This window comes from Microcaecilia unicolor, chromosome 1 (assembly GCF_901765095.1).
Source record: "Microcaecilia unicolor chromosome 1, aMicUni1.1, whole genome shotgun sequence".
Taxonomy (NCBI): Eukaryota; Metazoa; Chordata; class Amphibia; order Gymnophiona; family Siphonopidae; genus Microcaecilia; species Microcaecilia unicolor.
This window is the reverse complement of record NC_044031.1, coordinates 19,382,980-19,410,488: the sequence shown is the minus strand read 5'-3', so window position 1 is coordinate 19,410,488 and position 27,509 is coordinate 19,382,980. Positions and strand designations below refer to the sequence as shown.

General features: G+C 47.3%; 1 protein-coding gene across 1 annotated transcript in view; it reads left to right on the top strand.

Annotated features, from left to right (window-relative positions):
* LOC115459884 (zinc finger protein 624-like) overlaps window positions 1-27,509 on the top strand; it is a 155,838-nt gene that overhangs the window by 116,187 nt on the left and 12,142 nt on the right. The window contains exons 5-7 of the mRNA XM_030189738.1: window positions 11,596-11,678; window positions 12,004-12,130; window positions 16,430-16,531. Of these exons, the coding sequence (XP_030045598.1) occupies window positions 11,596-11,678; window positions 12,004-12,130; window positions 16,430-16,531 (312 nt within the window). The remainder of the gene's footprint in view (window positions 1-11,595; window positions 11,679-12,003; window positions 12,131-16,429; window positions 16,532-27,509) is intronic.

The window sequence follows — 27,509 nt, the reverse complement described above, 5'->3', positions numbered from 1 at the left end:
CTACCAAGGGAAAAGGGCTAGAGAAATGACACTATTTGCTAGAGAGCTAAATCTAATAGATACCTGGAGAGCGTTGCACCCGACAGAATGTGAATTTACACACAGATCAAGGGCTCATGGTACACAGTCCAGGTTGGATTACATACTAATTGATAGAGCAATGTTTCCACAAGTAATAACGACCGACATAGGCCCAGAGGCTGTGTCAGACCATTCACCGGTGTGGGTAGATCTGGAACTGCAGGGAGACATAGGGAAAGGAAGAGGCTGGAGATTCCCAGCATATTTATTCTCAGATCCAAAATTCTCAAAATATCTCACCCACAGATGGGCAGAGTATAGCAAAAATAATGACGGGCATGCCCGGGAACAACCTATTTTATTCTGGTCGGCCTCTAAAGCAGTCCTAAGGGGGGACATTATTGCATTTTGCAGTAAACGTAATAAATGTAGAGCGGCCGGGATACTGTTACTAGAATCCAGATTAAAAAGAGCACAAAATGTATACACGTGCAGGCCGACGAAAGTTAATCAAGAAAATTTAAAAGCAGTGCAGATAGCTCTTAATACCTTGCTACATGAGCTAGAAATGAGATCGGCGTTATTTTATAAATATAAATTACATAGATATGGGAACCGGGCGGGACGCCTGCTTGCAAAAGTAATAAAGAATGGGGGAGGGCCTAGAACAGTGCCCACACTTAGAGATGGAAATGGTGGGTTGATCAATGATCATCACCGGATAGGTCAAATCTTTACCACATATTTCGCCACGTTATACAAAAATCAAAGGGAACCCTCGGGGGAGGCACTCTCTGAATACCTCTGAGAAACGAAATTACCACAAATGCTCTCTAAGCACCTAGAGCAGTTAAACGCGCCAGTGACAATGGGAGAATTGCAACAGGTAGTGAAAACACTGAAATTGCGATCGGCCCCCGGCCCGGATGGGTTTTCCGGGGAGTATTATAAGTTGTTACCCCCCCGGGCCCTAGTTAACCTGCTTAGTTATTTTGAGGAGGTGGTGGAAGAGGGTAGATTACCATTATATGCTAACTCAGCTCTTATAACATTAATTCCGAAAGCAGGCAAATCCCCAGAAAGACCAGAATCATATAGGCCAATATCCCTACTAAATGTGGAGATAAAAATATTATCGAAAATACTGGCAGAACGATTGGCGCGGTGCTTGCCAGATTTGATAGGACCAGAACAGGTGGGGTTCATAAAAAACAGGAGAGCAGTCCATAACGTTCGAAAGCTAATGCTTGCAATGGCGACGTGCAGACTAAAAAACATACCAATGTGGGTGTTAAGCCTGGACGCAGAAAAGGCGTTCGATTTAGTACACTGGGATTACCTCTTCCAGGTATTGAAGGCGGTGGGAATATCTGGATGGTTCTTAAGGGCAGTGAATGTATTGTACAAAGACCCTAAAGCCAGTGTAATTGTTAATGGAAGGCGAGAAAGCGAGTTTTCCATACAAAAAGGCACTAGACAGGGTTGCCCGCTATCACCCCTATTATTCGTGTTGGCAGTGGAGCCGCTGCTAGAGAATTTAAGGCGGGCACAAGAGGTGAAGGGGGTAAGGGTGGAAGACTGCCATATGAAGGTGTTCGCATACGCGGATGACCTGCTCTTGACCATAACAGATCCTAATACCTCCTTAACGGAAGTGCTAGAAAGGGTGGAGAGATTTGGAGGATTCTCAGGGTTTAAGTTAAACTACACCAAGTCCTATGTTCTCCCGGTGGTAGAGTCAGACCTGGAACAGCACAGGGGACCCCGGCAGCTGACCTGGACTAAAGGACCGATTAAATACTTGGGAATTTGGCTCCCAGCAGACCTAAACACCATGTATAGTGAAAATATCAAAAGATTGTTGAAAGAGACTGCTGAGAGATTGAACATGTGGAGGGCTCTACCGGTGGCGCTACTGGGACGAATTGCCTTATATAACATGTGCATTGTACCAAAATGGTTATACGTGTTTCAAACGACGCCATTATACCTGACAAGGAAGGATGAAAGGAAGTTAAATAGACTCTTGCACTCATTCCTGTGGCAGGGTAAGAAGGCGAGACTCTCAATGGCAACTCTGACAACTCCAGTGGAATACGGTGGATTGGGCCTATTAAGTGTGAGATACTTGACAGTGGCATGTGGAATGCGCCATATCAATGACTGGTTTCGGGGGACTGAGGATTTTTCTAATACCAAACTAGAACTCCAGCTGATACCTGAGCTACATTTTACAAATTATTTACATGCAAGAGGGGGACAGATCCCAGACATTTTGAAATACTCAATGATAATGCCAATGGCAAGAGCGACATGGTCCTGGGTATGTCGTCTTCATAAATTTTCGACAAAAATAACACCTTTGCTGACCATCTGTGGGAATGCACAGTTTGCGCCTGGGATATTGTATCCAGCATTTCAGAAGTGGAGGCGTAAGGGAATGATATATTTGCAGCATGCATTGGATCGGGAAGGTAAGATCAAATCATTTGTGGAATTACAAACTGAGTTTGACCTTCCAGACACAGACAAATTTCACTACATGCAGCTCAAGCACTACATTACATCCTTGGGATGGGAATCGTTGGCAGAGGATGTGCAAGAGGAATTGTCATCAGCATTTTCGTTGACAGCTCAGCAGGAGGTCCCACTCACGTATCATCATAGACACATTAGAGACACGAGAGAAGAGCCAGACTTCATTAAATTAGCAGCACAATGGAACAGTGAACTACATACTAATATTTCAGCCGCGCAAATAAAATCACACATATTATCTATCAGACGTGTCAGTGCGGCAGCGAGCCATTGGGAAGTTCAGTACAAGTATGCAATGCGAATCTATGTGGCTCCCAGAAGAGCGTTTCACATGGGAATGTCTTCTTGGGGTGAATGCCCCAAATGTGGAGAAACTGGAGCCACATTAGGCCATATGTTTTGGACATGTGTGGTGGTGGAGAAATTCTGGAAATTAATGTTGTTTGTTGTGTCCAAACTGTGGAATACAAAATGGTTCTTTGATGCTAGGCTGTTGCTTGGAAACCCTAGACTATTGAAGCCCAGTCCTAAGGGATTCACGAAATTTGTGGCTAGAGCGACTATCATTTCCAAACAAGTTATTTTAGCAGAATGGATTTCGCATAAAGCGCCTAAGCTACAACAATGGCGGACTCGCATGTTACTATTGATGCGCCTAGAACGGGCTGGATTATATGATTTGGAATCGAAAGAAGGGAGGGACTTTCAGCAGTGCTGGGGTCCCTTCTGGATGACGCTCACGCCTAGAGCACGAAGCCATCTGTTGAATCTATAATTGTAGAGAAGTGTGTATTGAAGTAAGATTGGTTAAGAGATGATGAGTCCTGGAAAAAAAGGGGGGGGGGAGGGTGGGGGGTAAAGATGTTGTAAAATGATTGATGGTTGTCTGTTGTGTTGTGCAATACTACAGTCTGTAATTCTGGAATGCTGTTCATCAATAAAAATGATTTAAACATAAAGGTAATTACTGGCTGCGCCTAACGGAGTCTAAGTTCTCTTTCTTATTTTTCCAGCTGTTGGGGCTGTAGTGCTTTCTCTCCCAGTGGGGGCTAAGGGACAGAAATACACAGCTATAATAATGGGTGATTTCAATCACCACTGTAATAAACGGAATCTGTAGAACTCAATATCACAAATTCTAAGAAGCTGCTACAAACATATCATCAGTACCTTCAGGTATATCTTGTATTATTTAATGAAAATGTAGTGGAGAAAATAGACTTCAGTATTTATCAGAGACACCTCCGTTTGAAAGATAAACGTTCATAAACACAGACGGCTCCTTTTAATCATGTCAGGAAAAAAAGCTCCACTGCTTTCAACATTCTTCACAAAACAAAAAACAAGATGACCTTTTAAAGATACAGGATATGGATAGCTATTTGATGTATAAGTCTTCTCGTTTGATCTGTTGCCAATCTTGGACATGTTTATTTATCTTAATAAAAAGATTTCAACATAAAGGGATACTGGGCTAAATGGACAATTGGTCTGACCCAGTATGTTTTTACGTTCTTGTGTGTTAGAGGTCTATAAAATACTGATTGGAATGGAATGAGTAGACATAAATTGTTTACCCTTTCCAGAAATACTAGGACTAAGGGGTACGCGATGAGGCTACTAAGTGGTAAATTTAAAACAAACCAGAGAAATTATTTCTTCACTCAACATGTAATTAAACTCTGGAATTCGTTGCCAGAGAATGTGATGAAAGCAGTAAGCTTAGCAGGGTTTAAAAAAGGTTTGGATAATTTCCTAAAAGTCCATAAGCCATTATTCAAATGGACTTGGGAAAATCCATGTGTATTTCTAGGATATAATCCATTTTACTGTTTTGGGATCTTGCCAGGTACTTGTGACCTGGATTGGCCACAGTTGGAAACAGGCTACTAGGCTTGATGGATATTCTGTCTGTTCCAGTATGACAATGCTTAGGTTGTAGTTCACCTAGAATAAATTTCCCAATTAGATACCTATCTAAAAACTCCAAAGTATTTAGCAGGGCAGTTGATTGAGGCAACAGATATGATTGTGCTGGTTATAAAGTTAATTACTCAGAATGAATTAAAAAGTCTCCTTGGTTCACTACTGAGTTTTAGGGTTGTGTAGCTATAAAATTTTGTGTGCCATTTCCAGGAATCTTGGTTTTCTTCGGGGGCAGGTTTCATTGTTATCACAGGAGCAACGTCGTTAAGAGAGCGTTCCATTGGAAAGAGTGTGCACTATTCACAAAAATATGCACTCTTTCCCAACAGAGTGCACGTACGTGCACCATTCATGCATGTGTGATGGTCAGTGTATACCTGTATTATTGGGAAAAAGTGTGCACCCTGTGAACAGTTTGTGCTCTTTTGAAAGAGTGCACACTAGTAACAGCACATGAAGGAAACACAAATGTTTGTGTACTTCTGCTCATTTTCTTTGCCAACACCATGAAAAGACATGGGCATTTCAAATGAATGCACATCCATAATGAGTTTAGGCAACTGGATGAAAATATGTATAAATAACCCACAAGAAGAGGGGGCAAAGATAAATCAGTACTCACAAATTCAAAAAACTTTTATCTTGAGGTGTGTAGGGTAAAAGTATTGTCACGGCTCAGCCGTGCCTTCCCTCGATACACCCCATCTAATCTTTCTCCTGCTCGGAACAGTCCCGGGATGCTCCTCCAGCAGCTGTGTGTCGGCAGGCGTCAGTCCTCTTAGGGCACGCATGCCCAAAGAACTCTAGATTATTCCCTGCAGTGGTGATGCTGCGAAACCCAGAGGGGGCAATCACTTCCTGCCCCTTGCTAATAAGGAAGGCCCCAGCATTTCCTCAGGGCCTTTGCAATGAGGTCTCCAGCTTTCCTTGTGTGTGTTCATGCCTTGTCTAGATCTTTCCTTGCTTCTACTACTACTACTATTAAACATTTCTATAGCGCTACTAGACTTACGCAGCGCTGTACAAATCAACATGAAAAGACAGTCCCTGCTCAACAGAGCTTACAATTTAAATTGGACAGACAAACAGACAGCTAGGGGTGGGGAAATTGCAGTGGTGGGGGTGATAAGTGAGGGTGTTGAGTAAGAGAGTCATGGTTAGGAGTCGAAAGCAGTAGCAAAGAGGTGGGCTTTAAGCCTAGACTTGAAGACAGCCAGAGACTGAGCCTGACGTACTGGCTCAGGGAGTCTATTCCAGGCATAGGGAGCAGCGAGATAGAAGTCCTGTTTTGCCCTGTTTCTGTTTCCTTGCCTTGCTTCTGTCTCTTAGTGGTAGCCTAGCCTGTTTAGTCCTTTGTCTTGTCCAATCTTGTTCGGTCCCTGTGATTAATAGGTGCTAGTTTGTGAGATGAGACTATCAATTGCTGGCTACATTTTCACTGATGTGATCAATCTGAGTGCGACAGTGTTTCTACACTAATATTGTAAGCATTAACATAGATTTTCTGCACTCTTGCAGGAGACGCATCTGAACCAGATTGAACATGCCAAGCTCAGCACCTGGTGGGTCGGGGATTGTATAGCAGCAAATGCACAGGGTAAAAAGGGAGGAGTAGCGATACTAATTAGAAAAGGCATAGCCTCTGTAATTAATCCACTTCTGATTGATACTGAAGGCCGCTATGTTATATTGGAAGTGGTAGTTGGGAGACAGAAACTGCTAATCTGTAATGTTTATGCTCCAAATAGATATGATCGGAAGTTTTATCAAACTTTGATAAATTTTTTGCTTAGGCAACCGCACGCAGCTATAGTGCTGGGGGGTGATTTAAATGCAACTTGGGACCCCTCCCTGGACAGATCAGCCCCGGAGACGGCCTCTTCATGTTATAATAATAGAGGCCTCTTACAGTTGAGCCAGATGTTGGGCCTGGTTGATGTGTGGCGGGTGCTGCACCCAGGTGAGAAAGACTATACACACCTGTCGCGGGCCCACTCCACTCAGTCGAGAATTGACTATATTCTGACATCACGTCAGATGTTTGGGGAAGTGACAACAGCGGAGATAGGACCGTACATGGTGTCGGACCATGCCTGGGTTAAGATAGAATGGATACCAAGCGGTACAACTCCACAGGAATACAAATGGCAATTTCCCCTGGAGTTCAGTTCAGATCCAATGCTTAAAGGCAGGTTACAAGCTTGCTGGGCGGAATACAGTACTCATAATCAAGAACACATAGAAGACCCAGTTTTGTTTTGGGAAGCGGCTAAGGCGGTTCTTAGAGGTGAAGTGATAAGTCATGCACACTTTGTGAGGAAGACACGAGATAGAAACATCTTGCGTTTGAGTACCCAACTTTGTAAGTCACGGAAGAGATATGGGGAGACACACGTAGATTTTGTTGGGCAGGCAAAAAGCCTAAAGTTAGCCAAAATCAGTTAATAGGGAGCTGGAGACAGGGGGGAATGGGTATCCCGGATGTGTTCCTGTATAATCAGGCGTGTTTGCTGCGCCACTTAGTAGATGTGGTGAATGCCACGCAGTATTATACACCTACGGGCTTGGAGGAAGCTTTTTTTGCTCCCTATGATATATTAGCATTGCTCCACTTACCTCGAAGTCAGCTCCCCTCTAAATTTAAAAAAAGTATCATACTACAACCCCTTCGGGAGGCGTGGCAGTGGTGGATGCGGCAAATGGGGGGCCAACCACACGTTACAGATCAAATCCCAATCGTAGGCAATCCTGCTTTTGAGGCAGGGATAGATAACCCGACATTTGGCAGGTGGCAAGGGCTGGGCATCACAAGATTGGAACACCTATTGTTGGACAATGGGGAAATGATAACATTTGATACTCTTCAAGATAAAGTGGGATCAGCTTGGGGTAATAGATTTGCCTATGCACAGGTCCGACACTATGTGAAGTCCCTGAGCCAAATATCCCTGAGAGGGCAGATGGGAGAGCTGCTAAGGGTTTTCTTTGAGGAGTTGCAGATGGAGAAACAATCTGTATCAGCACTGTATGGGGCACTGGCTAGGCGTAGGCCTCAGAGGCAATACGTTGATCTTAAGCGAAAATGGGAACAAGATTTGGGGATCTCCCTGGCAACATGGGATGTGTCAGCTACCTTGAAGGGCATACGGGCGTTGGTAACAGATGAGAGGCTGAGGGAGTGTGGTTATAGAGTGGTCTTACGGGGGTATATGTCTAGAACACAACTGGCTCATATGTTGGGGCCGGACAACTCGGGATGCTCTAAATGTGGAGGGGGTCCCAGCTCGTTATATCATGCATTGTGGCAATGCCCCAAGGTGCGCATGTTTTGGCAGAGGGTAAGAGGGTTTTTGATTCGATTGGGGAACAGAGTTCAAGGAACGGAGCGGCAGTTTCTGTTGGATCAACCAAGAGCGTTTGCCCCATTAGGAGCCCCCGCTATAATGCTATGCAGAAAGCTGAGCTTGGTAGCGCGAAAATGCATTATGCAATACTGGGTCTCATCGGAAGGGCCAGCTTACTGGCATTGGCGCAATCAGGTGCATCTCCTGGCCTCTTGGGAGGCTAGGGATTCAAAACGATCGCCTAAACGAAGAGTGCGATTTCTGCAGATTTGGACACCATACCTGCAAATGCTTAGTCCGAGGGGACGTAGTCTGCTTGTTAATGCCTGATAAATAGTAGAATAATGGAGAATACGGATAGCCTGGAGTAGATAATTTAATCTAAAGTGGAATTCTGCTTGCAAGGGGGGGAGGTATTGGGGGGGGAGGGTTTGGAGGGGTTGAGTGAGACGTAAATGGCTAAGCTTGGCAGTGATCTAGAGTTTTGATGTTTAGTTACTGATATTCTGTGATAAGCACTATTTTACCTAATGAAGTATTCGAGAGTATGATATTAGGAACAAGAGCCACTCAAAACCTAATGTTAGCATGGGACAAGGAATTATCAAAAGGGGAGGGGGAAGGGGGGGGAAAAAATTGGGGATGAAAAGTGTTTGGCGAAGTTGAATATGTTGTAAAAATGCTGTTTTATATATCAAACAATGCTATATGCATATTCTACATCACTTTGTATTGTGAGAATTGTTAATAAAACAGTTTAAACATAAACATTAATAAACATGGAAAAAAAAAAAAAAAAAAAAAAAAAAACATAGATTTTCTGTGTGACGTTTTGCTCTTGTTTGCGTCTTGGCTTTATAATGATGCTCAGATACTGGTAATAAAAAAAGAAAATTATGTTACCCAGTGAGATCAGGATCTGATAATTCTCCTTCATCACCTCCCTGTAAAGCTCCTTCTGCTCTTCATCTAAATACTCCCACTCCTCCTGGGAGAAAGAGACAGCGATATCCTCAAATGTCACCCGCATCTGAAACACAAACCATAAACACACTCGGCATCTTCTGCATCGTGTCCATCAGGAGCACCAAAGCTGGTAATCATTAGGGCAAGGAAAAGTTTGCTAAATGCATATGTCTTATTTGTCTGTATTACTTAGATTGTAAGCTCTTTTGAGCAGGGACTGTCTCTTTGTGTCAGGTGTTCAGCGCTGCATGCGTCTGGTAGCGCTATACAAATGCTAATAATAATAATAATTTAGGATTACATAACACACAATCCCACAACAGGGTTATATTTGAGACCACCAAGTACTGGGGCTCCGCAGAGCAGAGGGACAGAATTCTCTATGCGAATCACTAACAGCCAGCGATGCACAAAGGGGATCGTATGCAAATGAGCTGCACGGATCCCCCTTTGTGCATCCTCGCTGTTTGCGAGTTTGAGTTGCCAAATCGATTTGACACTGCTTTCAAATCCATTTGACAACTCTCTGATGCACTGGACCTCCCCGACCCCACACTTTTTAAAAACTTTAACCTGGTGGTCCAGTGGGCCCTGACCACCCCAATCTTTTTTCCAGGGGACCATGACCCCCCCCCCCCCCCCCCGATAAACCTTTTTTATAAATATTTCCATGGTGGTCCAGTGGATTGTGACCCTCCCCCCCACAACCCCCAAACCTTTTAAAAACATTTTCCCTGGTGGTCCAGTGGATCGAACCCCTTCCCCTGCACACACCCTCCCGTACCCAACCCACATCCTGCCCCACCCTGTACCTTTACAACAAGATAAGGGTAGGAGGGCTGGAGCAACGGCTCCTCCCTCAGGCCCGCCTGGAACAAAATGGTGGTGCCCAGGCCCTGCCCAGTGCATTCTGGGATTTGTTTTCCTTAAATGGTGTTTAGCCCCATCCAGTGCATCCCAGAACATACTGAGCAGGGTCTTGGTGCCATTTTGTTCCGGTCAGGCCCAAGGAGCAGTTGCTCCTGCCCCCCACCTTGTTGTAAAGGTACAGGGAGGGGACAGGATGGGGGTCGGGTATGGAAGAGAGTGTGTGTACACGAGTAGGGGAACAGGGAGGGGGTCGGGTACAGGAGGGGATATTTGTGCACGCGCAGGGGAAGGAATTCGATCCATTGACCAACATGGAAATAAAGAAACAAGAGGGGGGGGGGGGTGCGCCAGGAGGTGAGAGGTAGGAAGCACAAGCAGGCAACCTTTGTAGCTGCCTGCTTGTGCTTCTCTCCTCTCTGACAGGTCCACAGCAGCCATAAAATTTGATTGTTAAATTAGGGATGCTCTGGAGCTGTGCATCCCCAATACCAGCCCGTTTTTACGGGCTCAACTGCTAGTTATTTATATAGATGTCCAATAAAAAAGGTATCTTATTTTCTTTTCCATGTTTTATTTTGTTTGATTTCTATTGCTAACCTAGTAACTAGATAGAAACCAGTTAAACACAGAACCAATGTGTCCAACTCCAAACGGGCTCCTTCTCTCTCTCTCATTCCCCTCAGGAGTGGCTCAAGGTCTGCAGCGTCCGTCCTCATCTTCTCTTACAATCTCCTACCTGAGCAGAAGCTCCTGAAGACATTTTATTCTCTGCCTTTAGGGCTCTCTCTGACTGACAGAAGTCAATTTGCCTCCTACAGTTCTGAGAGAAGCAACAACAAAAAAAGAGCGGTAACTTTCTCAAGCTGCAAATTAATTAACGGAAGAAAGAAAAGACGGATGACGTCACAAAGGAGAGGGCGGGGCTTTAAACTGAGCTCCGTTGAGTGTTTTCTGGGCTCTACTACTTTTAGTGCTGATTGGTCGGAATGTGGGGCGTGTAGGGTAGAAGGGTCCGCCCCCTAAAACGGCTAAGAGAGCTGAGGACGGAGAAACGAACTCCTTTCTAGATCAAAAATGTTCGCCGGGGGGGGGGGGGGGGGGGGGGGGGGGGGGGGGGGGGCGTTGAGAGTGGAGGCGTGGCCTAGTGGTTAGAGTGGTGGACTGTCTTTGGTCCTGGGGAACTGGGCTCGATTCCCACTGCTTCTACCCTACACGCCCACCGGACCACATTCCGACCAATCAGCACTAAAAGTAGTAGAGCCCAGAAAAACACAGTCTGTCGCTCAACGGAGCTCAGTTTAAAGCTCCGCCCTCTCCTTTGTGACGTCATCCGTCTGTGCAGAGCAGGAAGCGGGCGAGTCTTTTCTTTCTTCCGTTAATTAAGTCAGCACTGATCCACTTACGAACTCCTTTCTAGATCAAAAATGTTCGCGGGGGAGGGGGGGCCTAGTAGTTAGAGTGGTGGACTTTGGGGAACTGGGCTCGATGATTCCCACTGCTTCTTGACTACTAACGACGGTTGGTTTTACAAATTGAGACTCCGTCATCACGCGTCGCGCGCCTTCTCTGTCTTCCCTTATAGAAGGCGGATCCTTCTACTGTTCCCGCCCCACAGATCGTTCTGACCAATCAGCACAGGCTCAGTCCTGGGTGTGAAGCTGCGCCTGCCGCCTTCCCTGTGACGTCAGCAGCCTGAGCCCAACAGAGCCGAGTCTTATGGTTCCAAGTCTTAGTCCCTGGCCTGCTGCAGTTTTGTCCCTTCAGTGCCCGAAATTGATTGCTAATCTTGCAAATTAGAAAAACAGAGAAGGAAACGTCTGTAGTAGTTTCTGCACAGTTAGCAGATTGCCCTCAATTTCTTGTCCTTTTGCTTGCAAACACTGCTGCGTCTTTCTAAGCAGGGATACTGCAGAGTCAGGACCCTGAGCAGACATGGGACTGAAGAAAGGCATCTTGAGACCTGAGAGGAAAGAGAGAGATCTGGAGTCCCACAAAAGAAGATTCTGTGCTCAGGTGTGTGGAACTGGTTTCTAGTTGCTGTTGTGCTCTGGATCTGTGAATTAGGTGACTGCAAATTATATACACACAGAAATCTTACACTCTGCCCTGCTGAGCCTCCGTGCTGAGAGGTCTCCCAAAAATATAACCCTACAGTGGGATTGTGTGTTACACGATTATGAATTATATACAACCCCCACCCCAAAAAAAATCCCTCTGCCTTGCTGACCCCAGCACTGGGAGGTCTCCTGATATATAACTCTGTTCAGGGACTATGTTATGTGCCTCTTTATGGAAGTGCTGCAGAAGATGCCGAGTGTGTTTCTGATTTGTATTTCAGATGCAGGTGACATTTCAGGACATCGCTGTCTCTTTCTCCGAGGAGGAGTGGGGGTATTTAAATGAAGAGCAGAAGGAACTGTATAGGGAAGTGATGAAAGAGAATTATGAGACCTTGATCTCACTGGGTAAGGAATAAATTTACATTTTTATTAACAGTAGGGGGGCTATAAATACAATTTTGATTGTGTTTGTCTCACTTGAAATCCTCTTGGGAGTGCACATGTTGATGTTAGTATTAGGGACTCAGGGGCTGATGCTGAAAGCCATGTTCTGATGGCTGAGTGCAGCTTCTACCATGAGATAAGTGAGAACGTATTGTACAAGAATGCAGTAATAATTGAGATGTAAATTCAAAGCATGCAGAACTTCTTGCTAATCAGAAGACACCTGGACACGTGCGCAAAGTTTCTGTGTTAAGGGCAACTTAACTACACAGATCCAAAGGAAATGAAAGTGCAGCACATGCATACAAGACTAGAACAACTTCAGTAGATATGTGCTGGTTCTTTTGTTTTCTTCAGATATGCGCTCATGAAACTGCTGTTACCTCCGCGTCCAGCTATTCTGTTCTGTCTTTTAAAGCTTTAGGTATTTGCTTTGTGCAGAAAAATAAAACTGGAAGTAAATTCTCCCAAAATGGCATTAAATCCTCTCAACTAACCCTTCTACGCTGTCTCAGACCTGGCGGTGAACTTTTCACATTGATCACATATTAAAATCCCCTTTTTCTTCTGTTAATTGCTACAGAATAGGTAATAAATTAATGACTATGTATTTTAATGTACCACATGAGTTAACTCATGCGCTGAAGCCCTTTCTGTGTTCTGTGCCCATTAACATGTGCACCTGCTTGCGGCAGCGTTGTGCTTCGGCTCCTGAGTGCATCATGGATGGGTGGTTTGAGTACAGTGCTGAAATGAGCGGTTTCTGTGGCTTGGGCATACATTCAGAATTACACCCTCTTTCCTTAACTTTCCAGTAGCTGCTCCAACACAGCTCTCTCTTCAGCATGAAAATCTTTCCCACCTGCCCCTTGTTTCTAAATTGCAAGATAAAGCTACTCAGAAATCTGCTTTCTCTTTGGTGGATCTCCTGCTTTGGACTTTCCTTCCTCACCTGTGTGCGGAGTCATCAAACTACAAGTTCAAGCAGGGCTTGAAGACATTTTTCTGTGTCACCCTCCCAAGTAGCTAGGACAGTGCTATATCGAGGTTGAGACCATGAGGTCTTGATGTCGTGTTACTGGGCAGCAGGACTTTGGGCACTAGTAACATGGCATGTGGAAGGTGAGTGAAAGGTCTGGGTCGACTTAGAACAGAAATTGGCAAGAGAAGTTGCTTTAGAGTATAGGTTGTGAGATCCTAGGCTCTTACTCCTGGGGGGGGGGGGGGGGGTGTAAGTAGGAACACAATCACCCAATTAATGTTGGATATCTGGGACAAAGTGAGAGATGAAAAACGCTATTCTCAGCTAATGGCCATTAAATATAATCAAGAATTTGTGCCCGGGATTATGTTTAGGGAGTTTCACAGGTGGGAAGAAGTGGGTTAACATGCCTGGGTCAAGTGACTACAAACCGAGGAACTTGAGGGAATAGTATGGTCTGAAGCCTGCTGATTTAATGCACTTTTTACAAGTGAACAGAATGGGCAAGTGAAGAGGGATATGTGCAGGAAACCCACTAAATTTGAGGAATTCATGGGAAAGGGAAGAAGGGACAAGAGGATCATCTCTAAATTTTATAACTGGCTAATGGAACCCAAGAGGGATAAGACGAATCACATGAAACAATGGGAAGCAGATATTGGGAGTGAGTTAACCTCCATTGAGGGGGAAGGGATTTATAAGAGGTTGAAGGGTTTCAGCTTAGACACAAGAAATGGGGATACAAGATACTCTATAGAACTTATGTTTCACAACGTCAGAAATGGTATCGTAGGGGAGATGGATGATGTTGGAGGGGCTGTGGTATTAATGGGGATCGTTATCATTTGTAATGGGTATGTACTATCCTGTAAATACTGGTCAGCAGTAGTTAAAACAGGTCCAAGAAATTGTGGATGAAATTCTGGAGTTGGACCCAGTGATTTGCCTGTTGGGCGGAAAGCGGGGCACAGACCGAGAAGATCAACAAAATATTGCAGATTTTATGGCAGGCAGAAGCATGCTGGTGAGACTGGAGAGGAGACGAGTTCTTGTTCAGGAGGAACTGTTAAGGAAACTGGTGGAGATCTTATGGATGGCTACTTGTATGAGGCGTGCAAACAGGTAAAAGGGAAAGGAAAGTTACATTTATGTTGAAATGTGGTTTCTTTCATGGGGTTTTAAACAAGGTGGGGGGGGGGGAGAAATAGGAGTTTGAGGGCTCTTTCAGGACAGGTCACAGAAACAGCATGGCCCAGTGGATTTATGCACCTAGTACCCCTTGTGGATTACATAAGAGTAACTATACTGGGTCAGCCCAGTATCCTGTTTTCCAAATAGTGGCCAAGCCAGATCACAAGTACCTGGCAGGAACCCAAATTGTGGCAACACTCCATACTACAAATCCCAGGGGAAGCAGTTGCTTCCCATGTCTGCCTCAATAGCAAACTATAGACTTTTCATCCAGGAATTTGTCCAAACCTAGAATTGGGGAAGGGATGAGTAGGCTGTATAGAGGAACAGTCTGCCATGGAGTATTGCAATGGAAGTTGGTGAGGTAGTGAGGGGTTGTATTAGTAGTTTAGGGATCCTTTTACTAAAGTGCTTTGTGGCCCATAGATATAAAATAGGATGCTCAGCATTTAGCATGTACTAATTCCATTACCATGCGCAAAGCTTTAGTAAAAGGGCCGCTTGGTTATATTTTGGGGCTTTTGTACACTGTTGTCAGTATGAAAATTGAAAAATCTATCTGATACCCTGAACAGAAATCAGACATTTCAGAACGCTGCTGCTGCAGGAAAACTCTACATATATCAGGAAAAATAAACACTGGCCACAAAAAGGATTAATATTTTTCAAAAAAAGGCTTTCAGCACACTCGTCAGTAGAAACATCACCAATAAGGTAACTCAGGAATATTATCAGATGAAGATTGCAAGAAAGCAGAGGGTCCATTGAATCGGGAGTTCCCAAAACATCCCGACCTTCCCCTCAGTATCCCTTAGAATCTTTTACTAGACAAATATATAAAGTTTGCAAACTGCAATAGACTTGGTATCTGAAAACCCTAAAATTTCAAGAAAATATTTCTTAATTAGCTCCATAGGTGAAAGCAACCTAATCTTGGGAAAGTTAAGAATCTGCAGCTACCTTGATATTAATTGAATTTCCAAAACATGCACTTTTCAATAGAAAACTAGACTGTCTTTAATTTGAGCTCAGCCACGTCCTTGTTGCAACTGGACCTGAGAGTCTAACTTGGGGCCCCTTTTACAAAGACGTGCTCGAGCTTTTAGCGCAAGCTAAAAATAAGCGTGCACTAAACGCTGGGGACACCCATATATTCCAATGGATGCTGTAGCATTTAGCTTGTGCTAAAAACGCTGACGCGCCTTTGTAAAAGATCCGCTTAGTAAGAAGACTCTGGGTCCGATGCACAAAGGCAGCCATTAAATATGGCTGACGACTCAAAGCTGTCAAATGCATTTTACACTAGACCACTAGGGAGATTTTTGGAGATATATGGGGGGGGGGGGGGGCTCGAGAAGGGGTCCAGCAGACTCCCTTGAGCCCCCCCATGCAACTCAAAACTCCCTGTGGTCTACCCCCTCTCCTTCCAGGAAATCCCTGGGACCCGCTCCCACAAACCAAAATCCCTTGTGGTCCAGTGGACTGCCTCCCAACTTCCCCCCCCCCCCCACTCTAAGCAACACTACCGGGAATTTTTTCCCTTACATGGTGTTTAGCCCCTCCCAGTGCATACCAGGATACACCGGGCACGGGCTGGGCGCCACCATTTTGAGTGGGCCGGGCCCAGAGGGAGGTGCAGTTGTTCCTGCCTCCATCACATTTAAGGTGTGGGAGGGGGGTTCACTGGAGAGGGATGTGGGAAATGTATCTGGCTTCCTCCCCTTTGTGTTCGCTTCAATCCAGGCATGCTCAGTGTGTTTGTTTCACCTAACTCCAGATGTTCTGGGTGTGATGAAGGAGGCCTGCATGTTGTGTAAGGGGTAAAGAAGTTTGCACATATTGAAATGAGGATGATAATGTATTTCAGTGTTTAGAGCGGAAACTAGACTATAAAGATGCATAAAGAGGGTTTATGTTACTTTTATGAGATTTGCAGAGGTCCAAAATTGTCCCCCTCTAACTGAGGTTTGAATATTTTTGTTCATTGATGTAGGTGAAGTTGTTTATGCTGAAAATTTGTCTAACTCTTGAATTGGAGAGAATCGGACAAACATTTTGAGAAACCTTAAAGTAATTTTCTTACCCAGGAATAGGTTCTTCAGCCTCCACCCTTAAGATTATATCCCACATTGAACGAGGGGATGAGCCAGGATCCGGGGAAAGAGAAACTGGGAAAAGCATCTGCTCAGGTGAGTACAGTAATAGGAAGGACTGGGGTAAAAATGTGTTTTATAGACACCTATTGTAGGGTAAGTGCTGAGTTTGCTGCCCCTTTATAGAGAAGGATCAGTCACTTGGTTTGTAAGTGAAGGCTGAACCTATGGACCACACAAAATTAACTCTAGAGAGGTGCAGAGAAGGAAAGATCCAGGTTCCTTTCTGTTTATATGTAACGTCACATGTCAGAAATCTTGACGCTAAAAACCATGTTGTGTGGGAGGTTAGAAGGAAGACATGTTTGTGGTGTCAGATCCTGGTCTGTGACTGTTGTGAGCTTTGCGGTCTACTGGTTACTATTATTATTGTACTGTGTGGAAAAATAGCAAAAATATGTTTCTATGCTAATTTGCTCTTTTCATCCTTCACCCTGACCTCAGGAAGGACCCAATCTATGTAGATTGATTGCTCTTGGGGGTTTGAAAGACCACAGGTGCCAGACACCTCTCTAAAGATTAAGCGTGCCTAATGAAGGATATTTCTTTTTGACTCCCAAGTTCCAATGTGATTTATGTATGGTTAAGAAAGCATTTGTTAAATGCGCTGGAATTGGCCATCTGTATTCTGTCTAACCCCTGGTCTTTGTATTTTGTTATCTATGAATAGAATGGATACATTACATCATCTGTGGATTAGGCTATAAAAATGTATCCATTTTGGATTTTATTTAGGAGAAACCTACAGGGAGAGCAATGTCCCCTGCTGGTTGTTCCTCCCTGTTAACAGGCTATATTATGCAATTCTAAAATAAGACACTGGTTTTACTGACCTTTTGTAGATTTGGATTTATTTTATAGGAGCTACAATTCAACAACTACTTGGGGCTGGCGGAAAGCTGTAGAGTAGAGGAGATAGGAGGTTTGGTGGGTTTAACAATTCCTACAATACAAACAGGCTTATTTTCGAAAGAGAAGGGCACCCATCTTTCAACACAAATCGGGAGATGGGCGTCCTCAACTGCTTTCCGTCGCGGGGATGACCAAAGTTCACTGGGGCGTGTTGGAAGCATAGCGAAGGCGGGACTGGGGCGTGCCTAACACATGGGCATCCTCGACTGATAATGGAAAAAGCAAGGGCGTCCCTGACGAGCACTTGGGTGACTTTACTTGGTCCATTTTTTCTTGTGACCAAGCCTCAAAAAGGTGCCCGAACTGACCAGATGACCACCGGAGGGCATCAGGGATCACCTCCCCTTACTCCCCCAGTGGTCACTAACCCCCTCCCACCCTAAAAAAAAAAACTTTAAAAATATTTTTTGCCAGCCTCAAATGTCATACCCAGCTCCCTGACAGCAGTATGCAAGTCCCTGGAGCAGTTTTAGTGGGTACTGCAGTGCACTTCAGGCAGGTGTACCCAGGCCCATCCCACCCTTACCTGTTACACTTGTGGTGGTAAATGTGAGCCCTCCAAAACCCACCACAAACCCACTGTACCCACATCTAGGTGCCCCCCTTCATCCTTAAGGGCTATGGTAGTGGTGTACAGTTGTGGGGAGTGGGTTTTGGGGGCTCAGCACACAAGGTAAGGGAGCTGTGCACCTGGGAGCTTTTTCTGACGTCCACTGCAGTGCCCCCTAGGGTGCTCGGTTGGTGTCATGGCATGTCAGGGGGACCGGTGCACTACAAATGCTGGCTCCTCCCATGACCAAATGACTTGGATTTGGTCATTTCTGAGTTGGGCGTCCTTGGTTTCCATTATCGCCGAAAATCGGGGAAAGACCATTTGGGCGTCCTCAACCATATTATCGAAACAAAAGATGGCCGCCCATCTTGTTTTAATACTACGGGTTTCCCTGCCCCTTCACCGGGACGTCCTGCGAGGACATCCTCAGGAAAACCTGCGCACCCATTTCGATTATGCCCCTCTATGTATCTCAGCTTTTGAAGGAGAAGGGAAAAAGGAAAGGCAATACAATTTTTTTCTCTCTCTATGGGGGGGGACACCTCCCAGAGTATGTACGCATGATCTCTCGACCCTTTGCATAGCTATGTGGTGGGTCAAGTGCTGTTGGGAGGGGGTGTGGGTCGGTGGGATGTGGGGTGTGTGACTGGTTTATTGTTATGCTAAACTGGAGGTTATTTGTGTTTCTTGCAAACCTATTCTGTGTGGGCAAATGTTTCACTTCCATATCATCATGCTGATCAATCCATAGACTGGTGGGTTGTGTCCATCTACCAGCAGGTGGAGATAGAGAGCAATCCTTTTGCCTCCCTATATGTGGTCATGTGCTGCCGGAAACTCCTCAGTATGTTCTCTATCTCAGCAGGTGGTGGTCACACACAGCAGCAGCTCTGGCTAGGTCTCCAAGCCTAATTTTTAGGTTTTGTTGAGTACCTGGGGTTGAGGGCTCTTCTTGAGCAAGTGCAAACCTGGTGGCGCCAGATCCCTCCTTTTCTCCCCCCTCCCGCTGGCTCCGTTTAAAAAAAAAAAAAAAAAATTTTGGACGTCCTTAAGGGCGTTTATTTCGACGTTTATTTAAACGTTTATTGCAGCTACTCACTGGGACACCAGGTCGTTACAGCTCGGAGCGAGAAGCAGGTAATTTTTACCTTTTTATAGCGGGCAGGGGGTTCCCCGATCGATCTCCACGTGGCCTATGGCGTCGGAGGGCGAGGGCGCGAAGAATCGCTCCCCGGACCGCGTGTGCGCTTCTAGCGGAGATGCGGGGGTCTTAAGGTCTGATTCGCCCTTGTTGGGTGTCAGTTCGGAGGCCGGTCAGTGTCCCGGGTCTTCCTCCGGTGCGGCGGTTTTTCCCGCCATAAACGCCCATCCCCCGCTGCTCGCCTCCGCCATCTTGGCCGGCCACTCTGCTCGGACGGCTTCTTCTTGGGCCGCCCTTGAGCTGGGAGACGTTAATGCCATGGCTGCCCTTGATTTGGGCGACGGCAAAAAAGCGGCTAAAGTTAAGCGCCGTTCTTCCCGCGCGGCTCCTTCGCGGAGTGTCGCGCCGGACGCCATCTTGGATGCGCAGCATGTTTCTCCCCCGCTCTTGCGAGCGCCGGTTGAGGGTGCGTCTAGGGCTGTGGCCCAGGCTGCTGAAGTGCACAGTCTGGGGGGTTTCTCCCCCGAGTTTATTTTGCTGCTGCATCAGGCCTTCCTTATGCAAAACGCTGCCCCTGCTCCCTTATCCGATAAAGTGGTTGAGGCCCCCGGAAGTAAACGCCCTCGGGTGGATTCCCAGGCCTTAGAGGACTCTGTTTCCTCTGATGTAGATGAGGGCAGCGTATCTGAGTTCTCCCAACGGTCCTTTGGGGATTCCTTGGAGGAGACGGATTCCCGCTCGGATGGAGCGGATGACCCCTCTGCAGCGCGGATCTTTCGCTCAGAGGATTTGCCCAACCTGTTAGTGCAGGCCATGAGCATTTTGAAGATTTCCTCTCCAGAGGACGTCTCTCCCTCAGCCCCTGTTGGCTCCGCCATTATGCTGGGGACGAAGCGCCCGCCTAGAACCTTCCACGTGCATGATGCCATGCACACCTTAATTTCGGCTCAATGGGATGTCCCGGAAGCGAGCCTCAAAGTGGCTAGGGCTATGTCCCGCCTCTATCCTTTGCCTGAAAGTGAACGGGAGGCCTTTCTTTGGCCTACCGTGGATTCTTTAATCACTGCGGCGACTAAGAAAACGACGTTGCCGGTGGAAGGTGGCACGGCCCTAAAGGACGCCCAAGACAGAAGATTGGAGGCGGCCTTAAGGTCGTCCTTCGAGGCGGCTGCCTTAAGTTTGCAGGCCTCAGTTTGCGGCTCCTATGTGGCCAGGGCGTGCCTGACGATTGTGCAGCGGGCTTCCCCCTCGGATCCTTCCTTGAGGGCTGATTGGCCGGCCCTGGAATCGGGCTTGGCTTATTTGGCAGACTTACTGTATGATGTCTTGAGAGCCTCGGCTAAAGGTATGGCTCAGACAGTCTCTGCGCGGCGGTGGCTTTGGCTGAAACATTGGTCTGCGGACCACGCCTCTAAGTCCCGCCTGGCTAAGTTGCCTTTTAAAGGCAAGCTGCTCTTTGGGATCGAGCTGGACAAAATTGTGACCGATCTCGGCACGTCTAAGGGCAAGAGGTTACCAGAGGTCAGGGCTCGGGCCAGTGCTCGCCCCGGTATCTCCAGAGGACGGTTTCAGGAAGCCCGTCGGTACCGCCCAGGCAAGTCGGGCTCCTCTGCCCCCTCTTCCTTCAAGAGGAACTTCTCCCCCAAGCAGCATTCCTTTCGCAGAGACCGCCGTCCCGGAGGTGCGCCCTCCGGTCCTCCCCCAGGGTCTCGTACCCAATGACAGGGTCCTGGTCCATGGCCCAGTGCAAATTGGAGGACGCCTGTCCTCGTTTCTGGGCGAGTGGACCAGGGTAACTTCAGACGCTTGGGTGCAGGAAGTCATCAGAGACGGCTACAAGCTAGAGTTCTGCCGACCTTTAAGAGACGGGTTTGTACTCTCTCCCTGCAAGTCACCGGTCAAAGCTGTGGCAGTGCAGCAGACCTTGGACAATCTGATCCACCTGGGTGCGGTCGTTCCGGTGCCAGAAAATCAGCTTGGCAAGGGATGTTACTCCATTTACTTTGTGGTACCAAAGAAAGGAGGTTCTGTACGGCCTATCCTCGACCTCAAAGGGGTCAATCGGGCCTTGAAAGTTCGGCACTTTCGCATGGAGACTCTCCGCTCTGTTATAGCGGCAGTGAAGGCAGGGGAGTTCCTGGCATCCTTGGACATCAAGGAAGCGTACTTGCATATTCCCATCTGGCCTCCTCATCAACGCTTTCTGCGTTTTGCAGTCCTGGGCCGACACTTCCAGTTCAGAGCCCTCCCATTCGGGTTGGCTACTGCTCCGCGGACCTTCTCCAAAGTAATGGTGGTCATCGCGGCCTTCCTGTGAAAGGAAGGAGTACAAGTCCATCCTTATCTGGACGACTGGTTGATCCGAGCCCCCTCTTATGCAGAGTGCGGCAAAGCTGTGGACCGGGTGATTGCTCTTTTGAGCTCCCTGGGGTGGATCATCAACTGGGAGAAAAGCCAGCTGCGCCCGACTCAGTCCCTGGAGTATCTGGGAGTTCGATTCGACACCCAAGTGGGCAGAGTGTTCCTGCCGGACAATCGGATTGTCAAACTTCAGGCTCAGGTGGACCAGTTCCTAGTAGCCTCTCCGCTTCGGGCTTGGGACTATGTGCAGCTGTTGGGCTCTATGACGGCCACGATGGAAGTAGTGCCCTGGGCCAGGGCTCATATGAGACCACTACAACACTCTCTGCTGCAGCGCTGGACTCCGGTGTCGGAGGATTATGCGCTGAGCTGGTGGCTGAAGACAGACAAGTTGTCTGCAGGGATGCCTCTTGTGACCCCGGAGTGGATTGTCGTCACGACGGACGCCTCTTTGACGGGCTGGGAAGCCCACTGCTTGGGAAGGACAGTGCAGGGGCTCTGGTCTCCTGCAGAGGCAAAGTGGTCTATCAACCTCCTGGAACTCAGAGCCATTCGGTTGGCGCATTTGGAGTTCCTCCCGGTACTGGCGTTGAAGCCAGTATGGGTCCTGTCGGACAATGCCATGGCTGTGGCCTATGTCAACCGCCAGGGAGGTACCAAGAGCGCCCCTCTAGCCAAGGAAGCCATGAATCTATGCCAGTGGGCGGAAGCGAACCTGGAACAGCTGTCAGCGGCCCACATTGCCGGAGTCATGAATGTCAAGGCGGACTTTCTCAGTCGCCATACCTTGGAGCCCGGAGAGTGGCAGCTATCTGCTCAGGCGTTCATGAACATCACGAAGCGCTGGGGCCAGCCGAGCCTAGATCTGATGGCGTCATCGGCCAATTGCCAAGTGCCGCGCTTTTTCAGCAGAGGACGGGACCCTCGATCCCTGGGAGTAGATGCTCTTCTCCAACAGTGGCCGACACAGGAGCTTCTCTATGTGTTCCCGCCCTGGCCCATGTTGGGCAGGGTGCTAGACCGGGTGGCAAAGCATCGGGGCCGGATAATCCTGGTGGGTCCGGACTGGCCCAGACGTCCCTGGTATGCGGACTTGATCAGGCTCTCAGTGGACGATCCTCTGTGGCTGCCAGTGGAGCAGGGCCTGTTGCATCAGGGTCCCGTGGTGATGGAGGATCCCTCCCCCTTTGGTCTTACGGCCTGGCTATTGAGCGGCAGCGTCTGAGGAAGAAGGGCTTCTCAGACAAGGTCATCGCCACTATGCTGAGAGCGAGGAAGCGCTCTACTTCTACTGCTTACGCCAGGGTTTGGCGTACCTTTGCAGCGTGGTGTGAAGCAGGCTCACTTTCTCCCTTCACTGCTCCAATTTCTTCAGTGCTGGCGTTCCTGCAAGAAGGTCTGGAGAAAGGCCTGTCGCTCAGTTCCCTTAAAGTCCAGGTAGCAGCTCTGGCTTGCTTCAGGGGCCGCCTGAAGGGTGCTTCCCTGGCTTCGCAGCCAGATGTGGTACGTTTTCTCAAGGGAGTTAATCACCTGCGCCCTCCTCTGCACTCAGTGGTGCCTGCGTGGAATCTCAACCTGGTGCTAAGAGCCTTGCAGAAGCCGCCTTTTGAACCCTTGTCGAGGGCATCTCTGAAAGACCTGACGTTGAAAGCAGTCTTTTTGGTGGCTATCACTTCAGCCAGAAGAGTTTCTGAGCTCCAGGCACTCTCATGTCGAGAGCCTTTTCTGCAGTTCACTGAGGCAGGAGTGACTATTCGCACAGTGCCTTCCTTCCTGCCCAAGATTGTTTCTCGCTTCCATGTAAATCAGCAGCTCTGTCTCCCTTCCTTTCATAGGGAGGACTACCCAGAGGAATACTCTGCTCTCAAATTTCTGGATGTGAGACGAGTCATCATCAGATACTTGGAAGTGACCAATGATTTCCGGAAATCGGATCATCTGTTTGTCCTGTTTGCAGGTCCTCGTAAGGGTCTGCAGGCTGCTAAGCCTACAGTGGCAAGATGGGTCAAGGAAGCCATTGCAGCGGCTTATGTGGCCGCGGGGAAGGTACCGACTATCAGCTGAAGGCTCACTCCACTAGAGCTCAGGCGGCCTCGATGGCGGAGGCCGGGTCCGTCTCCTTGGAAGAGATATGCAAGGCGGCAACTTGGGCATCGGCCCATACCTTCTCCAGGCATTACCGCTTGACTGTGGCTGCTCGGGCGGAGGCCCGGTTTGGAGCTTCAGTGTTGCGGTCAGGGATTTCAATGTCCCGCCCTGGGTGAGTACTGCTTCGGTACATCCCACCAGTCTATGGATTGATCAGCATGATGATATGGAAGTAAAATTATGTATCATACCTGATAATTTTCTTTCCATTAATCATAGCTGATCAATCCATAGCCCCTCCCAGATATCTGTACTGTTTATATTCTGGTTGCATTTCAGGTTCAAGTTTAGTCTTCAGTTCCTGTTCAGGAGGACTTCGTGTTCAAGTTTTTTCAATTGGATTCTTCAAGAGTTGAGACGAGTTTGTGTTATAGTGAGCTGCTGCATTCCTCTCCCCTCCGTTTTATGGGGCTGGATTGAGACATAAATTCTGCCGGCGCTCCCTCCCGCTTCGTGCGGCTGTAGGGCAGCTTTGTACCCCTCCCGCTTCGGCGGTGTTAGGGTCAGTCAGCTCCTCCCGCGGTTGCGGTTGCAGGATAAGCCAGATCCCCCCGCATCGGCGGGGTGGTGTCCCTCCCCCGCTCCGCGGGGATGAGCTGGACGGATTCCCCTCCCCCACTTGTGTGGGGATGAGCTGGGTTAATTCCCCTCCCCCGTTTCGGCGGTGGTGAGCTGGGCAGAGTGTCCCTTTGTGGGTGTAATTCTCTAAGTGCTGAGTCCTGCGGATGGAGCTTGGATATCGACATACTGAGGAGTTTCCGGCAGCACATGACCACATATAGGGAGGCAAAAGGATTGCTCTCTATCTCCACCTGCTGGTAGATGGACACAACCCACCAGTCTATGGATTGATCAGCTATGATTAATGGAAAGAAAATTATCAGGTATGATACATAATTTTACCTTTCTGTTGGGACCAGACTGGAGTATGGCTCCTGGGTGAGGGCTGGGCATCTGGGAGTCTTTGGAGTTCTATGTACCCTGATTTTTTCTGTGGTTTGGCACTAGGATCCTGGTTAACTCTAAAGTACCCAGACTAATTTCTTGGAATGTAGCTGGTATCACCTCCCCCATTAAAAGATCTGTGTCACAACAACATAAGGTCTCCCTGGCATGTCTCCAAGAAACTAAATTGTAGGATTTTGAACACTTGAAATTATGTCAGCGTTGGGTGGGAGAATGTTATTTTTCTTTGGCTCAGGGTAGGAAGAGAGAGGTAGTTATTCTTATCCCTAAAAATTTACACTGTCAGTCTTGGGTGGTGGCAAGTGATAGTAATGGAAGATATCTTTCATTGCATCTGAACATAATGGGCCAAGAATTTTTCATACTTAATATTTATAGGCCAAACATATATGATTACTCATTTTTTCAGCATGGTGTGAGATTGGGTGTTCAATACTCTACTGCCCTCTGGATCATTATGGGAAGCTTTAATCAGGTCAAGGATGGCCAGCAGGATCACTCTTCTCCTTTGGCAGGAATGGCAGTGGGCAAGGGAAGGAGTTTGCCTTATTTATGTAGAGCACTCTATTTAGTAGACCCTTGGAGTCTTTTAAATCCTGATTCACACAACTATACTCCTCTCTCTTGGGCACATGGTACTTGGTCTCGCCTAGATTATATTCTTGTGGATGCCACTCTTTTTCCTCAGGTTATGCATGCTGAGATTGGTCCCATGGAAGTTTCTGATCATTCCATAGTTTGGGTAGACATGGATTTGTGATTGGCGCAACTTCGGAGCTGTCAATGGAGGTTTTCTGCTTACTTGTATGTGATATGCATTTTGGGATTATCTATACCAGAAATGGTCTTTATTTGCAGAAGCCAATTCTGGTCATGAGTCAGAGCTGCAGTTATATCGGGAGACTGTGAAGGCGGTTTTAAGAGGTGACATTATTTCCTATATGTGTGCTCCAGCGCATAGGCTGTCCCAGGGCATAATTCATTTGGAGCGTAAATACAAAATGGTGATGCGAGCCCACATGGCCAGGCCTTCCCCCTTAATTTATGAGGTTACGCTATCTGTTCTTGTGGCCTTAAATTCTTTGATCCATGAGCGTACCATAAAGCATCTCTCTCTTCCATCTCATTTTTGTATTTCCTAGGTTTGGAAATAAGTTTGTTAAATTGTTAGCAAAAGTTACAAAGTCTTGTTCCGGTAATCACTTCCTTCCATTTGTGCTAGGCCCTGATGGTTCACGAGTCAAGTCAATCTCCAGATATTGCTCAGTTGTTTCACAATTATTTTTTCACTTTATATTCAGCACCCGAGCCTTATTCAGGTCCTTCTCTTTTAGACTATTTGGAAGATTCTGGTATGCAATGTCTCTCCTTAGAGGCTCAGGACCACCTGAATTCACCTTTAAGAGCGAAAGAGATTCAGCGTGTGATCAAATCTCTTAAAAGGGGTACAGCGCCAGGACCTGATGGGTTTGCGGCCAAATACTATCAAATGATGAGTTTGCAAGTTTGTGGCCCTTTGTCTGCTTTTTTTGATGCTTCGATATCATCTGGCTCCTTTCCAATAACTTCAAATGAAGCCTTGATTACCGTATTTTTCAGACTATAAGACGCACTTTTTCCCCCCAAATTTGGGAGGAAAATGGGGGGTGCGTCTTATAGTCCGAAGGTAGAGATTTAGCAGGCCGCCCGCCCTCCCTCCGAGTTCGGGATCGCCCTCCCTAGGGTTACCTCCCCTCCCCCCGGCCCTGTCACAACCTCTCCCCTTACTCACGCGATCTTCCCTGGTGGTCTAATGACGTGGGGGCAGGAAAGAGCCCCCTCTTTCCTGCCCAGCGCGCTGCTCTGCATCCTCCTGTATGCTGCCTGTGATGGTCTCGGCGAGATTCAAAATGGCCGCCGAGAATTGAAGTCTCGCGAGGCCACTTCAATTTTCAGCGGCCATTTTGAATCTCACCGAGACCGTCACAGGCAGCATACAGGAGGATGCAGAGCAGCGCGCTGGGCAGGAAAGAGGGGGCTCTTTCCTGCCCCGACGTCACTAGACCACCAGGGAAGATCACGTGAGTAAGGGGAGAGGTCGTGACAGGGCCGGGGGGAGGGGAGGTAACCCTAGGGAGGGCGATCCCGAACTCGGAGGGAGGGATTCGGACAAGACGCACCGGAGCACCTAGGTTTTAGAGGAGGGAAAAAGGAAAAAAAAAAACTATAAGACGCACTTTTTCCCTCCTCTAAAACCTAGGTGCGTCTTATGGTCCGGTGCGTCTTATAGTCCGAAAAATATATGTTATTGCCTAAGCCGGGTAAATCCTTGATATGTCCAGGTTCGTACAGACCTATATTGCTTATCAATGTGGATTTAAAGATTCTATCACGGGTGTTAGCAGATAGGCTTGCCTCTTATATTCCATCTATAGTGGAGGAGGGTCAGGTTTTGTCTGGGGTTGCCAATCTTTGATTAATGTATGCAAAATCTGTTTGGCCATCTCGCAAAGTCATAGCATCAATGAGCCTCTACTTCTGGTGACCTTGGATGCAGAGAAAGCTTTTGATAAGGTGCGATGGGATTACCTTTTTTCTGTGCTGGAATATGTGGGTATTGGGGGTTGTTTTTTTACAGGCAATTCTATCACTTTACTCTAACCCAGGGGCATCCTTAGTAGTAAATGGAATACGTACTTCTCCATTTTCAGTCGCTAGGGGCACTCGACAGGGTTGTCCACCGTCTCCTTTATTGTTTCTCCTTTACTTGGAGCCTTTATTGCGCACCATCCAACTTGACGTGGATATAACTGGTATTACTCTGTCTTCTCTCTCGGTTAAAACTTTAGCATTTGCAGATGACATGTTGGTGGCCTTAACAAACCCTCAACAATCTTTATTTAGTTTTCTCAGTGTAATAGAGGAGTTTAGTTTTTTCTTGGTTTAAATTGAAT